At 42.3% G+C, this 16143-nt stretch overlaps 1 protein-coding gene across 1 annotated transcript in view; it reads left to right on the top strand.

The window, feature by feature from the left end:
• Positions 1 to 16143, top strand: part of LOC111593288 (protein Shroom) — a 64514-nt gene that overhangs the window by 13511 nt on the left and 34860 nt on the right. The window contains exons 2-6 of the mRNA XM_030225146.1: positions 3449 to 3687; positions 5328 to 5650; positions 7062 to 7776; positions 7838 to 8834; positions 8901 to 9118. Of these exons, the coding sequence (XP_030081006.1) occupies positions 3455 to 3687; positions 5328 to 5650; positions 7062 to 7776; positions 7838 to 8834; positions 8901 to 9118 (2486 nt within the window). The 5' untranslated portion in view covers positions 3449 to 3454. The remainder of the gene's footprint in view (positions 1 to 3448; positions 3688 to 5327; positions 5651 to 7061; positions 7777 to 7837; positions 8835 to 8900; positions 9119 to 16143) is intronic.

Below are 16143 nucleotides of genomic sequence, written 5' to 3'. Positions count from 1 at the left end.
TTAGATAATTTGTAAGAATTTTAAAGACTTTCTTGACTAGTTTTATGGCGCATACGCAACGTAGGCCACACCTAAAGGTATTTAATAGACGGCGAAATTATTGTTGCGCTGTGGCTTCAGCTTTCAATAGTTTTCCCAGAGCCTGAGGGCGCATGCTTAGCACTCCATCAAGTGATTTATTTAACACGCGCACAATTTGACGGGGGAAATGGAAACTTTAGACCAAAGAGCTGAAGACTCGCGACTGGGCGACCATTAAGAAGCATCAAGCGGCCAGCGGCTAGCGGCCAGCGACGCTTGGCAGCTGCGTCCAGCTGTTGACCCACTGCACCACTTTTAATACGCGCCACACCACTAGCCATTGATTTATTAAGCTGCACAGCTGTCTGTGCCCATGTAACTGTGTATCTTTGTATCTGTATCTGTGTCTGAAGTTAAAGTTGAAGTTGATGCTCATCCGGCGTTCGCTGTGGAGCAGCTGTGTGCCTGAATAATTATGGTGGTGCTGTCAGTTGCCAGCTGTATGGCCATATATAGTATAGATCAAGTAAAAGGGCCCCAGAAAATGCCCCGTGGGACAGTTGCTGATTTAAATTCGTGTTAGAGAGACAAAATAATTACGGCAATTGGGCAAAAAAAAAAATAAAAATAAAAAAAGAGTAAAAAAATAGTTAGAAATAAAGCAAAACGAAATGAAACTGACAAGCACGACGAACGTATATATATAAGTGAGGGAATGATTGAATGAGCAAATGTTTGAATGATTGAGCGAGTCTTGAGTCTTGGGAACGTTTGAAAGCCATTAAAATTCTTTTGCTCTAACTGCAAAACGATGCGCCGCCAGGCAAACCTCTCGATCGTCGATCAGCCCAAAGTAGTTGACCCACAAAATGTGATTCTCTTTAGCTGCTGCTGCATTTTCATATTATTATTGTGATTATTTTTGTTTCATTATTTTTGTATATTTGGCAACAATTCTGTGGCGCCAAAGTCAAAAAGACAATCAACAGCTGCCCACGTTGATGGCGGCGATTGCGGTCGCACCACACACTGAACCACAGTCGCACAGTCGCGCAGACGTCAAAGTCAGTCAAGTGGCTCAGAGGCTTGGCCATAATGTTGCCTATCTATACATGTATATATATATATATATACATATATATATTTATATATATGCAGTGTGTATGCTTACCATTCGTTTTGGTTTATGCAAACATTGAAAATATTAAGTATACGTCGCGTGTTTTGATTGAGCATTAGTTGACACCAGGGCTGCCGTAATATGTTGATAGCTGCGTTTACATGATGGCTATTCAAATCATTTCTATATACATCATTTGATAAGTGTAAATAACTTGAATTTTTTATAGCATTGTTAACACTTTGCTGCATATTTGACAACACTTAAAAAGCTGAAATTACTATTAGCATAACAATCGAGAAAGGCAGCGAGGCAGAGATTGGTTTGAGCTGCATTTCTTATATTATTAAAGAGCTTTATGGAGGCTATTTGACTTATGAATGAATGGTTAGGTAATAATATGACTATAATCATCATTTACTCGTATTACATTGTTTATTGAGCGTCACATTATTTGTAAATAAATTACATTGATCAAAGATTGAAATCGATTGATGCGCTGTCGCAGTAGCCCAATCATCGACAATCAACATTTGCATGAGCAATAGAGCTTCGGGGTTCGAGTCGCAGGCATATGATACGAAATGGTTTCAGTTTCAGTGATATTTCAAAAGTTTCAATAAGTTTCAATAATAAACCAAAAACAAATAATCAGTAATAATGATAAATATAATAATGATTTATGAATAAAATAGAATTCATATTGGATAATGTATGAGTAATGATCAATGATTAATGAACATTGAGAGAGCAATTATTAATTATTATAAATATAAATATATATATATATATAATATATAAATATTAATTAATATAAAAAATCAGTAATAATAACTATACCATATAATAAGTAATGAATAATGAGCAATAACTAATGAATAATGATTAATTTGTAATAATAAATGATAAAGCAGATAATGATAAATATTTAAATAATAAATAATATATTAGTGATAAGTAATATATAATTATTAATGACTAATGAGTGACAAGTGCTGAGTAATGAGCAATGAGCAATGAATAATAATTTATAAATAATTATTTATAAATATCAAAAGGGAATAATAAAAAGTTTATAATAATAATAAATATTGAGAGTAATCAGACATAAAAAATTAAATATTCAAAAATAATTTTTTAATAAAAATATATAAAATTAAACAATTGAAAATTAATTATAAATAATGGTTAATAAATAAATAATGAGTAATAATTAAAGAGCAATGAATAGTGAATATAGAACAATATATAATAAATAAATAATAAACAATCAGTGACCACAATGAGTGATGAATAATGAATAATGATTAAAACTAGTAAAGACTGCAGCATAATAATATTAATAATAAAATAAATAAAATTTTAAAAAAATTATTATTAGCAATAATAATAATGAAAGTCATGCAAAACTGAGCGCAGCTAACTTTTGATTATTCTATTCACAATAACTTCCAGTTCGCAGAGTTGTGAATTAATCTATCTCAATTGAATTCAGCTGTTCAAACAGAGCATAAACAGACACTTCCATAACATAGTTTATGGCCTTATCTGCGAGCCACATAATCACAGCTATAATGAGTATTTATAGTCGTAGTGCAGCCCTCGTCAGAGTCCAGCCCTGGATGGGCTTTGCTGAGTTACTTAATCCGGCTTATTATAGACGCTCTGTTTGGTTTGCCTGTTGATTTGTTGAGCTGCCTGCGTCCAGTTTTATTTCGCGCTGCGATTATATACGAGTAATTTTTGTAGCTTTACTTTTTTTGCTGTTGTTTCTCCAGTTTATATTTCTTTTTGTTTGTTTTTTTTTTTTTTTTTCATAATATCTGCAAAACAAAATTCGTTTGGCTGCACTTCAAATGATTCGCTGTTGTTGGCAAATTGTTGTTACCATTGGCAATAGCCGGATTTCTGGGGGCTTATCCAGCCAGCGATCGCTGCACTATGCAACAAAATAATAATTTTCACTTAATTATCTAATGAGCAAACAAAACAGAAGGAAAAAGAAATACCCTAAGCATTAGGCCGAAATGATGTTTGGATATTCGATTTTTTTCTTTCTTTTTTTTTTTTTGAATTTGCAAACTGATTTTTCGAGCTGAGCTCGGCTTTTGACCCGCTGACGACGATGTGGACATAGCTAATGATTAAATTGTTGAGCGTTGCAGTGAAATTTTCTCTATATTTTTTTTTTGTTACTTTTGCATTACGTATACGCAGCGTTATGCAAGTCAATTGCTGGTTAGAGTTAATGAGAGACAGCCACAGCAGCAGCAACATTTAACTAAATTTGTTTGCTTTTCTTTGCAGGATGAAATGCAGCTGCCACCCACGCAGCAGCTGCAGCAGCAAAAGCAGCAATCGCTGCAGCATTTGGATCAATGCGGCCTAACGCAAGCCGGCTTGGAGGAATACAATATACGTGCTTCGTCCTACTATGATCAGACAGCGTTCCATCATCAGAAGCAAGCGTCCTATGCACAGTCCGAGGGCTACCACAGCTACGTCTCCAGCTCCGATAGCACATCGGCGACACCGTTCCTAGACAAGTGAGTGCTCAGAAAGCGATTGCTAAACATGTTCTCCATAAGCGACAATTATGAATTCTATTTGCCAGACAGACAGCAAGACACTCGCACACATAGATCTACATAAAAAAGTGATTAAATGTGATTCTTGGTAAAGCAAATAACAAACGTCGCATATGAGCCATAAAAAAAAACTGAAAAGACCAGAAGAAGCAGAAGAAGAAGAAAACACAAGCCCAACTAGCTTAACTTTCAAGGTCTTGGCAGACAGACTCGAGTTGCTCTATTGTACTTGCTTTGAAGAGAGTTTTTTTTATTATATTTCTTATTATTTTATTTTACTTTTGACTTGTCTAACGCCATCGAAATGCGATTTTGAAGGCTAAGCTGAAATTCAAGTAATTACGGTCATGCCCAGCTATATAGAGGCCTCCATGTGCCGACTATTGTGGAAGGAAACGCCAAAAAAAAAACATGACAGACACAATTTTTTGGTCTTCTAGCAGATACTTATTGAAAATGTCCAAATTGGGTATATTGGCTAGGTGGAAATGTGTATGGGAGGAATTAATGAAGCAGATATATATACATGATTGTGAGCAGAAGATAAGTCGATCTAGAACTGTCTTGCTTATCTTTATAACGGTCTATCTGTCGTCTGTCTGCCTGTCTGTCTACCTGTCTGACTCTCTGTCAGTGCTTCTGTCTGTCGGCCTCTCTGTGCTGATCTCGCAACCTTACCTAACGTAGCACCTCCTTTATGACAAGTTTAATTGTCATGTAATCGATCACCTTTGCATATTCCTGAAATCGATTAAAATCGATATCAAACTTCAGTTGTTACAGCGTATCTCGCACGTTTTAAGAAGCATAGACGTTAAATGTTTTACATTGACTATCTTTAAGTGAGTAAGTGATCGGTAATATTTGAATCGATAAATATCAATATCCGATTTTTTTAATTAAAACACATCTCACAATATTTTAGAGCTAAGGACACCAAGTGTGACACATATACCTGATTCAAGTAAAAAATAAATAATAACTTTTGCATTCACTTAAGATCGATAAAAAATCGATATCAAACTTCAAGTATTAAAGCATATCTTGCACATTGTTAGAGCTTGATATACTAAATGTGACACATACGCGCCCTTCAAGAAAACATATAATGGATCATTTATGTATTTGCTTAAGATCGATAAAAATCGATATCAAACTTCAAGAATTGAAGCATATCTTGCACATTGTTAGAGATTGAGACACTCAATGTGACACATACGCGCCCTTCAAGAAAACATATAGTAAATCATTTATATATTTGCTTAAGATCGATAAAAATCGATAACAAACTTCACTTGTAAAAGCATATTTTGCACGTTTTCTAAGCTAAACACATCTAATGTGGCATATGGATTCTTCCTTAGTAAACCTAGACATAAAGTACTTCACTTCTTGAATACCTCGCCCATTTATCGGCGAAATCGAATAATAAATATGCTTAAAGGCGCCACTCATACACGTTACAGAGCATCTTCCAGCCATTCAATTGTATTTTCTATGTATTTTATATAGTCAACGGCACAGCACGCAATGATTTGCCATATTTGTTATATAGCAGCTTTATATATTTTATTTTCACGTATATTTCTCTTTTGCAGATTACGTCAGGAGAGCGAACTGCTCTCGCGTCAGTCGCATCATTGGTCTGAGAACGATCTCAGCTCTGTTTGCAGCAATTCGGTGGCTCCGTCGCCCATACCGCTGCTCAATCGACAATGCATCAACAGCAATAGCAATGGCAACAGCAATGGCAACAGCAATAGCTCCCAGCATCACAGTCCCAACAGCAACAACAACAACAACAACAACAACAACAGCTCAGAGAGCACCTCCTCAACGGAAACGTTGAAATGGCTTGGCTCGATGAGCGACATTTCAGAGGCGAGCCATGTGACGGGCTACAGTGCCATTGCCGAATCGGGTAAGTGCAACAGCTAAGGCTTATAGAAATGGTCGAAGATCTAGTTGAGTAGGGATAGTGGAAGGTGCGCTTAAGGGCTGAGTATTGAGGTCAAGCTTATGGATTGAGGTAGAAGCTGTAAGGGATTAATTATTATAAAGATATTAAACGATCTAAGAGTAAGTGAATAAAGAGTTATTTTTAACAGTAGTATAGATATCCAAAATGTAGCAACTGAAGCTGGCAAATTCCTGGGGTAATACCTTAAGCTTAAGCACTTACAATTCTCAATATGTTTTTACAGCTTCTGCAAACTGTTCGTAAAGTGTGCATTAGCGACATTCCTTAGCTTGCAAAAAGCAATTTCATAGCTGCTGCTGCGTAGTTGTTAAATTCTTATATTCAATCAAAATCGAATTTCATTCCGGTAGACTTTTAATTAGGCTTCATTGAAAGAGGAAATACGCTTTAATTGAGTTGGAATTTGAAATGAGTTTGTATCGCTTGTTGGCTATGAAATTCAATTAAAATACAAATTCTTCTACAATTCAAAACAGTTGTTGGGCATTTAAAAGTATGTAATGAGGGTATTCCTGCTAATTGGCTTTCAACTCGTTCAGTTACTTTACTGTAACAAAAACTCATATTGAATACAACTTTACCTTGATGCAGGAATACCGCTAATATACTACTAAATACTACTAGCTACTAATTAGCTGAACTCAATTTGACATCTGGAATGCCCCAAATACTAATATTTACTATACCTAAACTGAAATTGAGTTGTCTATATTGTCAGCATACCCTTAATATTGCCATGAATTTTAATTAGTATATGCTGGAATACCCATAATATTAATATGTTTCTTATCCGTTCGTTACCTCAAATGGAGCGCAGTTCTAAATAGTAATACCCCTAATTTAAATATGCATTTTAATTGCTACTCCAGTCATATTCAGCACTGTTTGTTGACGAGAATACTCCTAATATTAATATTTTTATTGAGCCTTGCTTAACTTAGATTGAGCTCAGCTCTCTTAGGTAATACCCCTAATATAACTATGCATTTTAATTGCAACTCAAGCTAAGATATGCTCTGGAATACCCCTATTATTAATCTGCATATCAGCCACGCGCCGCACGTCACGTTCGTGACTTTATCTAAATTGTTTCGATTAGCAGCTCGCTTAAACATTTCGAGAAACCAGTTGCCGCCCATTTTGGCAGGCGACTGTTGGCCACTCACATTAGTGGGGGGCAGCTGCGACCTTGGGTCACATTGTGGCTTGGCCCCCACGACCCACTTTTACTAGCCAAAGCAGCCACAGCGACAGCTCCTGGCTGCGCCTTTAGCTCATTAGAATGTTGCTGTTGCTTGTTTTGTTTTGTTATTTTTTTTTTATATATAAATTTTGGTGTTCTCCATTTCAGTTTCCTCCTCGCAGCTGATTGTGCACAGCTCCCGCGTGCTGACGCCCAAGCGGCATCAAAGCGAGAGCGTGCTCTATCTGCACGACAACAACGAGCCGAACGAACGAGCAGCAACAGCAGCAGCTCCCACTGCTGCTCCAGCTGCTGCTCCGTCTCCCGCTCCAATTGCAGCTGCAGCACTGCCCGGCAGCCAGTCGATCTCAGAGGATGTTATGCCGCCGCTGCCACGCATACAGCATCGTCACAGTCCCAGCTATCCGCCGGTGCACACATCGATGGCGCTGCATCGCTTCCAGCAGCAGCAGCCAAACAACTACAAATTGAGCGCACAAAGTTCCTTGCCCGAGCTGGAGACGACAACGGCTCAGGAGTCTCGCTCTCACCTGGCCCAATCGCAGTCGACCGGCGACCTGCAGCTGCACAAGTCAAGCATTTCGGTAACCATATCGAGCAGCGAGGCTGTGGTAACAATTGCACCACAGCCGCCGCCCAGCAAGCCGCAGCTCAGCAAATTGGAGCTGCACAGCTGCAGTGCACCCAATGTGGCCAGCGGCAGCTGCCTGGAGCAGTCGCCACCAGCTATCAATGATTCGTACCGCAGCAATCATCGTCTGTTCCCCGTCAGCACCTACACGGAGCCGCTGCACAGCAATACCTCGCAGTACGTGCAGCATCCTAAGCCGCAGTTCAGCGCCAATCTGAACAAGTCCATCAAGTGAGTGGGAGGCCAACAAATCATAGAATCCTTAAGTCTCTACCAAACTTCTCTCCTTTAGACACCCTGTGATAACGCCTGCTGGCTCGGCCGTGCAGCCCGCTTGGCATTCGGTAGCGGAACGCATCAACGACTTTGAGCGCAGCCAGCTGCTGGAGACGCCCAAGTTTGCCTACTTGGAGCCGAGCAAAACCCATCGACTGTCCAATCCAGCCCTGAAGGCCCTGCAAAAGAACGCCGTGCAGTCCTATGTGGAGCGCCAGCAGAAGGAGGAGCAACAGCTGCTGCGCTCCCAGTCCCATTCGCATTCGTATCAAGCGCTGCAGCAGCTCGAACGCAAATCGTTGCCCAACAAGCTGAGTCCCTTGATGGTGGGCTTGCCCAGCTCGAACTCTAACTCCAATTCTGGTTCCATTTCCAACTCGGGCTGCACCTCGCCGACGCCACCGCCGCCGCCGCCACGCTCACGCTCGCTGCTGCCCAACTTGTTGCGTCGCTCCAGCTCCGCCTCGGACTATGCCGACTTTCGCGAGCAGCCGCAGCAGCTGAAGCCGCCCAGCATACGGAACATAAGCAGCGCTGAGAAATTGTCGTTCAACGACTGTGGCATGCCGCCGCCGCCGCCACCGCCACGCGCACGCGTGGCCATGCCCACGCGACGCACTTCCTCGGCCACGGAATATGCGCCAATGAGAGAGAAACTGCTGCTGCAGCAGGCAGCTGCTTTGGCCCATCAGCAGCATCATCCGCAGCAGCATCCGCATCATCATCGTCAGGTGCAACATGTCTATGAGCGTCCGCCTGAACGTCCGCCCAAGCAGCCGCATCTGCGTGTGCCCTCGCCTGAGCTGCCGCCGCCACCGCTGGGCGCCGAGCTGGATACGAGCTACACGTTCGATGAGCCGCTGCCGCCGCCGCCGCCGCCGGAAGTGCTGCAGCAACGGCCGCCGCCATCGCCGAATCGTCGCAACAGCTTTGCGGGCGCAGCCACCACGAAGCCCACGCTGGCGCCGAAGGTGCCGCCACAGGTGCCCAAAAAGCCAACAAGCTTGCGGCAGGTGAGTCTACGCAGTGAAACAAGCCCAAAACAAATGCACTCACTCACATGTGCTAACTTCTCTCAGCTGCCGCAGCAGACGCTGTCCAATGGCTCAGTCAAGCCCACAAATCTGCCCACAACAAACAGCCGCAAGCGGCCGCACAACAATCCGCCGCCCATCCTGGAGAGCGTTGCGGCACAGCCGGCGCTGGCGCCGCCTCCGCTCTTGCCGCGCGCTCGGCCCACGTGCCACGCCACTGACAGCGTTTTGGCCAGCAATCTGGAGAGCAATCAGCACAAACGGTGAGTGCTGCACAATGTTGCACATCAATCATACGACCCGTTTACCTACCCTGTTTTCCCGTTTCTTTCTGATACTTGCTTAGGCCTTTTCCTTATTATTATTTATGAGATCGTTTGTTGGCTCGTTAAGTGTTGGCGGGTTTTTCGCTTAAAACTTGGCTGAGTTCTTGACAGCTTAGGCTGGGGCAACGGCTAAACCTAAGCGAGGATTTTTTATTTATTTAGCAAGAAATTGTATGAAAATATTGCAAGAGCTTTTCATAGTTTCTTATTCTGCACTTAGCTTAAAGCTCATTAAAGCTACAACATGAGCTTTAGGCTACGCTGCATTCCACTTTCAGCTTATGTTGCAGTGCTTAACTTAGTCAATTTTAAGCTTTAAGCTTATGAAAGAGCTTTTTAGTTAGTCAAGAGCTTAGCCCCGTGTGCAAAAATTTTAACCTAGAACGAAAGCAACTTGGCAACATTTAAGCTCAACAAACTTTTGCTAAAAGCTTAAAAAGCCAAAAGCTCATGACAACGTTGTGTCCATAACATAAAAGCTTTATATTTTATTAATATTTTAACATATTTTGAATGACTACGATGCTTCAAAATTATTCCAAAAGCTTTTTAGGTTATTATTTAAATTGAAAAGCTTTGAAAGCTGCTAAATTGTTTTTTATTAAAAGTAATGTCAATATTATTGGATTAATCATAAAATATATTTGATTAATTATAAAAAAGCTAAGAAGCTTTTAGATTAATTTATAGCTTAATATTATAGCTTAAAGCTTTTAACACTGCAGCTGCTTTGCAGCATATAAAAGCTGCATCTTAAGCTAAAAGCTCTTGCTCTGCTCACTGCAGCTCTTTTTGGTGCCACTTCAATTAAATTTGATTTGCATTGTGCGTGGAATTTGAAGTCATTTGCTAGCAACTGAATCAATAACAAGCAAATAACTTAAGCTCACATTCCAGCCTTGAGATTTTACTAGACACACACACAAATACATGCATGCAGACATACACATACATAGACAGATTTGGCAATTGTGGATTTAGAGTCGAAAATCGCATTTTGTGTTTAGCCATGACGCGCCTCGCTCATTGTTCTTGACCTTATCGAATCCAATTAACTGTTGTTGTTGTTGGTATTTGAATGTGGTGCGTGTAGCACAGTAGCCACCGAGCCACTGAACCACCGAGCCACTGAGCCATAAGCTTCATTGACTGCTTTCGTTTGGCTTTTTGGCTAATAAGCCGCTTCCTTTGGCCCGTCAATCAGCTGTCGTCTAATGCTCACTGAGCAGCTGTGTTGTGCTGTGCCTAGCGTCTAATTGGATTATGAAACACACACACACACACACACACACATATATATATACATATATGTAGACTGCACTGCAGAGCATAAATCAAGCAAATCAAGCGAATCAAGCCAATCGACTGCGCACTTTCGCTTTTTAGTGTCCATTGTGGGTGACCCAATATTCCAGAAAACCAAAACGCCATAAAAAAACGTTAAAAAATAAAAATAGGAGTGCTCTTATGGGGTATGCTTGACGGGGATATACCCTGAGCTGACATGTCTGGCTGCAACTGTGAAGACTCCAGCGCCTGGGCTAGCTAGGCATATATGTTTTAGCTTAGATTTTAGGTGTGTATGTATATATATTTATATATATATAAATTATATGATTTCCAGTCCTGTGGTGACTGAAAGTTAGGTTGAGAGGCGACTGTGCCTCTTATTGCTGGCCTCGGGCTCAGACAATGAAATAAGCCATTTAACGAGCAAATGACGGAGTGAATATTTATTTAAGCGGTTTACTGGAAGAACGCTTTTTAACCCTGCTTTTAATTGTTCTTTTTTTGAATAATCGAAACAGTTAATTTTATTGGTTTTTCTTATTATATTCACTATTTTTAGTTTTACTTATATGACAACAATTTTTAGCATGTCCTATCAGTACGAGTTAAAACACGAGACTGATCTATATTTTTACAAATCATAGCCTCACCGGCGTAAGTAGAGTTGCCCTTGCCAGGGCTGTTCCTTAACTTGTCTAGCACCCGATAATAAGTGTTGAATAATACCTTACATTAAGTGTTATAAGCTAACTAAGTGTTATAAGTTAACTACCCCCCCCTCAAGTGTAAGGTCGTCCTCGACCGACCCAATTCCAGCGACGACTCCTCGCAAGTGCTTCGCGGACTTCTTTGCGTCGATGATCCACCAAAGAGTGAAGCCAATGCAGATTAAAGCACAGCATATGGCTCCTCTTTCGGAGTGCCGTACAACGACACATCATCAAAGTGCACCATTTCGGTTCCTTGGTCGCATATTAGCAGCGGTGACCAGCGAGTCGGTGCAGGTGTTCTCGTTCACATTCAATACGGAGCAGTATGAGCAGCGTACTGATTCTTCGCTATCGCCGTTCAGCAGGCGCTTACTAAGCTTGCTCTTGCGCCTACGTATGTGGCGTCTGTTGAAGCTGTTGGTGCACGACGTGGACGTGGGCCTTGGCATCGGATGATGCATACCAAAGTTGTGCAGCTGCAGCGACTTGAGTGTGGCTGGCGCCGTCGATGACTGGCCGTGCACGTGCCCGTGATGGCCGTGATGACTGTGTCCCACCACTCCAGCGATGCTATGAGCCGTTACTGGACGAGTGATGTGTGTAGTCTGTCGGCGCGCTCAGCTGGCGATTGAATTCGGCCTTGCGGCGCGTCAAGTCCGTCAGGCAGTATTTGTTCAGATGGCCGTTGCTGGAGACAGGGCTCTTGGGCGATGATGCCAGATGCTGCGTATAGGCCGAAGGAGTTGCTGCTCACGCTTAGCTTATTGCCGGCGTTGTGCAGCAGATTGTTACAGTTCTTGCCGCTGATCTTGGCCGACTTTTGCCCGTCGTCGGTATCGTGTTGCTGCTGCTGCTAGCCGCCCTGTACTCCTTGTCGTCGCTCTCGCTGCGCACCGATGCTCGATACGCAGGAAATGTCTTCGTCTTGCTCTTCAGAGAGCCGTTCAGCAGTAGCTGCTGTTGCCGTGCGGCAACTGCCGACAATGCCGGCAGCTGCAGTTGACGTGACGCCGCTGCCGATGAGGATGAGGATGAGCCGGCAGCCGTGGCAGGTGTCGACAGAGATGGGCAGCGGTTGGAGCAACCTGTGGCTGTGAAACTTCTTGAATTAATGCAGTTGGCGGTGTTTTGGGGATTTCTTGACTTGGTTCTAGTATGGATGAAGAGTCGCTTGGCTCTGCCGCCGCGAAGAGTTCGTTAGTTGTTGCTGGCTGATGAGCTTCTACTGTTGGTGGTGGTGCCGTGAACAAGGGGGTTTCCTCAACGATTCCGCTTGTAGATTTGCATGCTGTGGTTCTGGCTTAGCATCCAACTATGGGGCGAATAGAGCTGTTGCTGGTTCTTGTGGACGACAGGATAAATCGTAATTTTTCTGCAGGCTTTTTTAATTTTTGGGAATTTGGTTATAAAATGTATAGTGTTGATGGATTCCTCTAGCCAAATTGATTTTAAATCTGAGGAGTCCAAAATGTTTGGGCTAACAATGAGCCTTCGCGAGAGTAATAGCAAGCATTAAACTTTGCAACTCCATCGTCCGCATTCTGTTTCTGGACAGTGTTTCAGTGTTTCAAATAAATAAATCAATAAAATCAATTTGTGAGTTTTGGCTATCCCGAGAACTCCACTGACAGCAAATGTTAACTGGTTAAGTTGGTCTTGAACCTCAGTGTTTACTTCTATCCGTCTACTGTTGGCATTCATTAGTCGCATTTCAGTGGACCTAGTCTGCTCTAAATCACCAGCATCGGGTGTACCCGCCACCAAAATGTTTTATAAAAACTATGCCAAGTGGCTAAAGGTAAATAGAAAACTATATCTAACTTATTCGAAATTGCCTAGCGGCTTAAAAAAAAGGTGTAATAAAAAAAAACAAGGGAGTCATCTTAGGTTGTCCTTGTGGACCACCCTTCCTTTAATGAGGACCTCGGTCCCCAGGTCTGCTTCCACGGCCTTCTCGACACATAAAGGTGTGAGTTTGTTTCCGAGCCGTCGGTTGGACTTGACCAAAACCTTGTCACCAACATCGAAGACTCTATTCTGCCGCTTTGCGTTCTCCCTAGCTCTGAGCGTCGTCTGAGCGTTTCTGATCTTTTCTTCTATCTTCTCTTGTGGCTCATCAGAGTGCGCCTGAACCACATCAACTGGTCTCTGGTCGATGACCGAATGGATCGACTTATTGTATTCGGTTGTGGCCAGTAAAATGACTTCTACGGTGTCATTTATGCCTTTGTCGATCTTTAGGCATCTGGCTAGCTCTAACAGAGTGCTGTGAAAGCGCTCAACCTGTCCATTCGATATGCTATGCAATGGTGGTGCATTTGAAATGCTGACCCCATAGTTGTTTGTGAGCATAGTCATGATGGTCTCTGAATTCAATGACGGTTCATTGTCACAGTAAATGGATCTGGCTTTTGGAAAAAAATTCATAAGTTGCATTACGGCTGGCTTCAGATCCACAATGGTTCTTGAAGCGACCGGTTGGACGATAGCAAACTTAGAGAACTTGTCGATGCAAGTGAGAAAGTATTTCTTGTCAGTGGAGAAAATGTCTATGTGTAACATCTCTCCTACATGTGAGGGGATCGGTGTCTCTCCAAGCTCTTGTTTTTTGGGGTGTCTATCATACTTAGCCCTAGCACATGTTTTGCAGTTTTGTACTATTTCCTTGGCAATTTTTGCCATCCGTGGAAAGTAGTACTCCGAGAGTACCTGCTTAACATTTTCCTGTGCAGACCTATGGGCCCTATTATGCTCGACTGTGAGGATTTCCCTTCCTTCTCCAACCGCAAATATGTCCACTACGCGATTTTTGCAATGCCAGAACTTTGTGGCTGGGTATCTTCGCACCAATGCATCTTGTATCATTGCAAGCGTGTGTAAATTACAGTGGAGAGCATTTACGCATTTGGGTGAGACTACATCTTCGAGCTCGTCTAGCAGCGATTCGACGCATGTATAGCTGATCAAGTAGCGTTTCTTATTTCCAAAAAGAATAAAACTTCGTTTTAAGGGGAAACGCGCCTCTTCTAGCACTATCTGGTTTTGAAAACAGTTCAAGGGTTTGTCTGTCGTCTCAATGGTGTTGGTGAGAGATACCTCACTGTGGATCGTTGCAGCGCAGGACTCAATTTCTTGCTCATTTATAGCGTTGAGCTGCTGTCTTGACAAGGCATCCGCAACCAGATTGTCCTTGCCAGGTTTATAGAAGATACGTGCATTAGACTCGTCAATGCGCGCTTTCCACCTTTTGATTTTCGCATTTGGATTAGATTCCGAAACTGCGAAGGTCAAGGGTTGATGGTCAGTGAAGATATTAATGTCTTTCACCCCATACAAATAGTGCCTTAATTTGGCAAGTGACCATACAATGGCCAATAACTCTCTCTCATTGGTTGCATAGTTAACCTCACTGTCCTTCAATGTTCTTGAAATCATTGTTATAGGACGACCCTCTTGAGACAAAACTGCACCTATGCCGTGAGCCGAAGCATCGGTCGTTAGATCGAATGGCTTCTTAAAATCGGGGTACCTGAGCATTACATTCTCGGATGACAAAATATCGCGCAATTTCTGAAATGCCCTCTGCTGCACTTCAGAGAATTGAACCTTTATATTTCTGGACCTATGCTTACTGACTGTTCCATTTTCACCCTTCAGGATATTCGAGATGGGTCTTGCTATTGCGGCGAAGTCCCTAATGAAACATCTGTAATAACTTGCGAGGCCTAGAAATGATCTAACCTCGAACAGCGTTTTTGGTTCTGGATACTCCTGTATTGCCCTAACCTTTTCAGGATCCGTCGTGGTGCCAGTGCTGGTGACTACGAAACCAAGAAAGTTCACGCTTTTCTTAAAAAAACGTGACTTTTCGACGGAGACCCTCATGTTTGCTTCGTGTAAGCTTTTTAGGACCCAATCCACGTGTTTAATGTGGGATTCCTCATCTTCTGAAAAGATGATTACGTCATTGACATCAACATAGCAAAATTTGCCAATCTGCTCTCGCAGTATGTCGTCGATGGTTCTTTGAAAGATGCTTGCTGCATTCTTTAATCCAAAGGGGAGTCTTTTGAACTCGTATTTCCCCCCGTTCACAGAGAAAGAGGTTTTTTCACGGTCGCGTTCAGCGAGTATGATCTGGTGATAACCAGACTTGAGGTCTAATGTTGAAAAGAATTTGGCTCTCCCCAAATTCCCCAATATCATTGATATATTTGGCATAGGGTATTTGTCCGGCACGGTTTTTTCGTTAAGTTTACGAAAGTCCATTACCAACCTCATTTTCCTATTGCCCGCTTCATCAGTGCCCTTCTTGTCTACTACCCATATTGGGTTATTGTAGGGAGAGACGGACTTTTGAATTATATCATTCTTTAGTAGATCTTTGATTTCTTTATTAACGAAATCAGCCGCTCCCATTGGATATGGGTAAAGCTTGGCATAGATCGGTTGCTCGTCTGTAGTCCTAATGGTAGCCACGACTGATGTGTTATACGGCAACGCCTCGTCTGGGTCTGCAAAGGCCTTTTGTCTGGTCTTCAGCATTTTCAAAAAAGAACTTCTAACTAATGGGGATGCGTCTGCACAGTCTACATTTGTGAAATTTACATTTTTGCATTTGTGGAAGGTGATTGGTTCGACCTCCGTGCCCCACTTAAGTTGTCCTGAAGCTAAACAAAGCGAAGCAGATGCCTGCTTTAGCAGGTCAAGGCCTATAATCCCATCAAAGGTTGATAAGTCCGGCAGAATAAAAAAAGTTGCTTTTAACCCAAACATTGAAACAAAGCATTTGTGTGTAATTTGTGTCTCGCCGTGAATGGAGTGAATTTTGAAGGGGGACTCTACCGAGCGGACGCCTTTCAACCCTTTATGTGGCCGAATGAAATTCTTGGCCGCGCCCGTGTCTATGAGGAATTGCATGTGAGTCCCTCCTACTCTTCGTCTGATGACGGGTAGAAGGGA

Source organism: Drosophila hydei, unplaced genomic scaffold (assembly GCF_003285905.1).
Source record: "Drosophila hydei strain 15085-1641.00,03,60 unplaced genomic scaffold, DhydRS2 tig00008122-arrow-pilon, whole genome shotgun sequence".
Classification (NCBI taxonomy): Eukaryota; Metazoa; Arthropoda; class Insecta; order Diptera; family Drosophilidae; genus Drosophila; species Drosophila hydei.
Note: the sequence above shows the minus strand (reverse complement) of the source record. Positions and strands in the feature narration are given on the sequence as shown.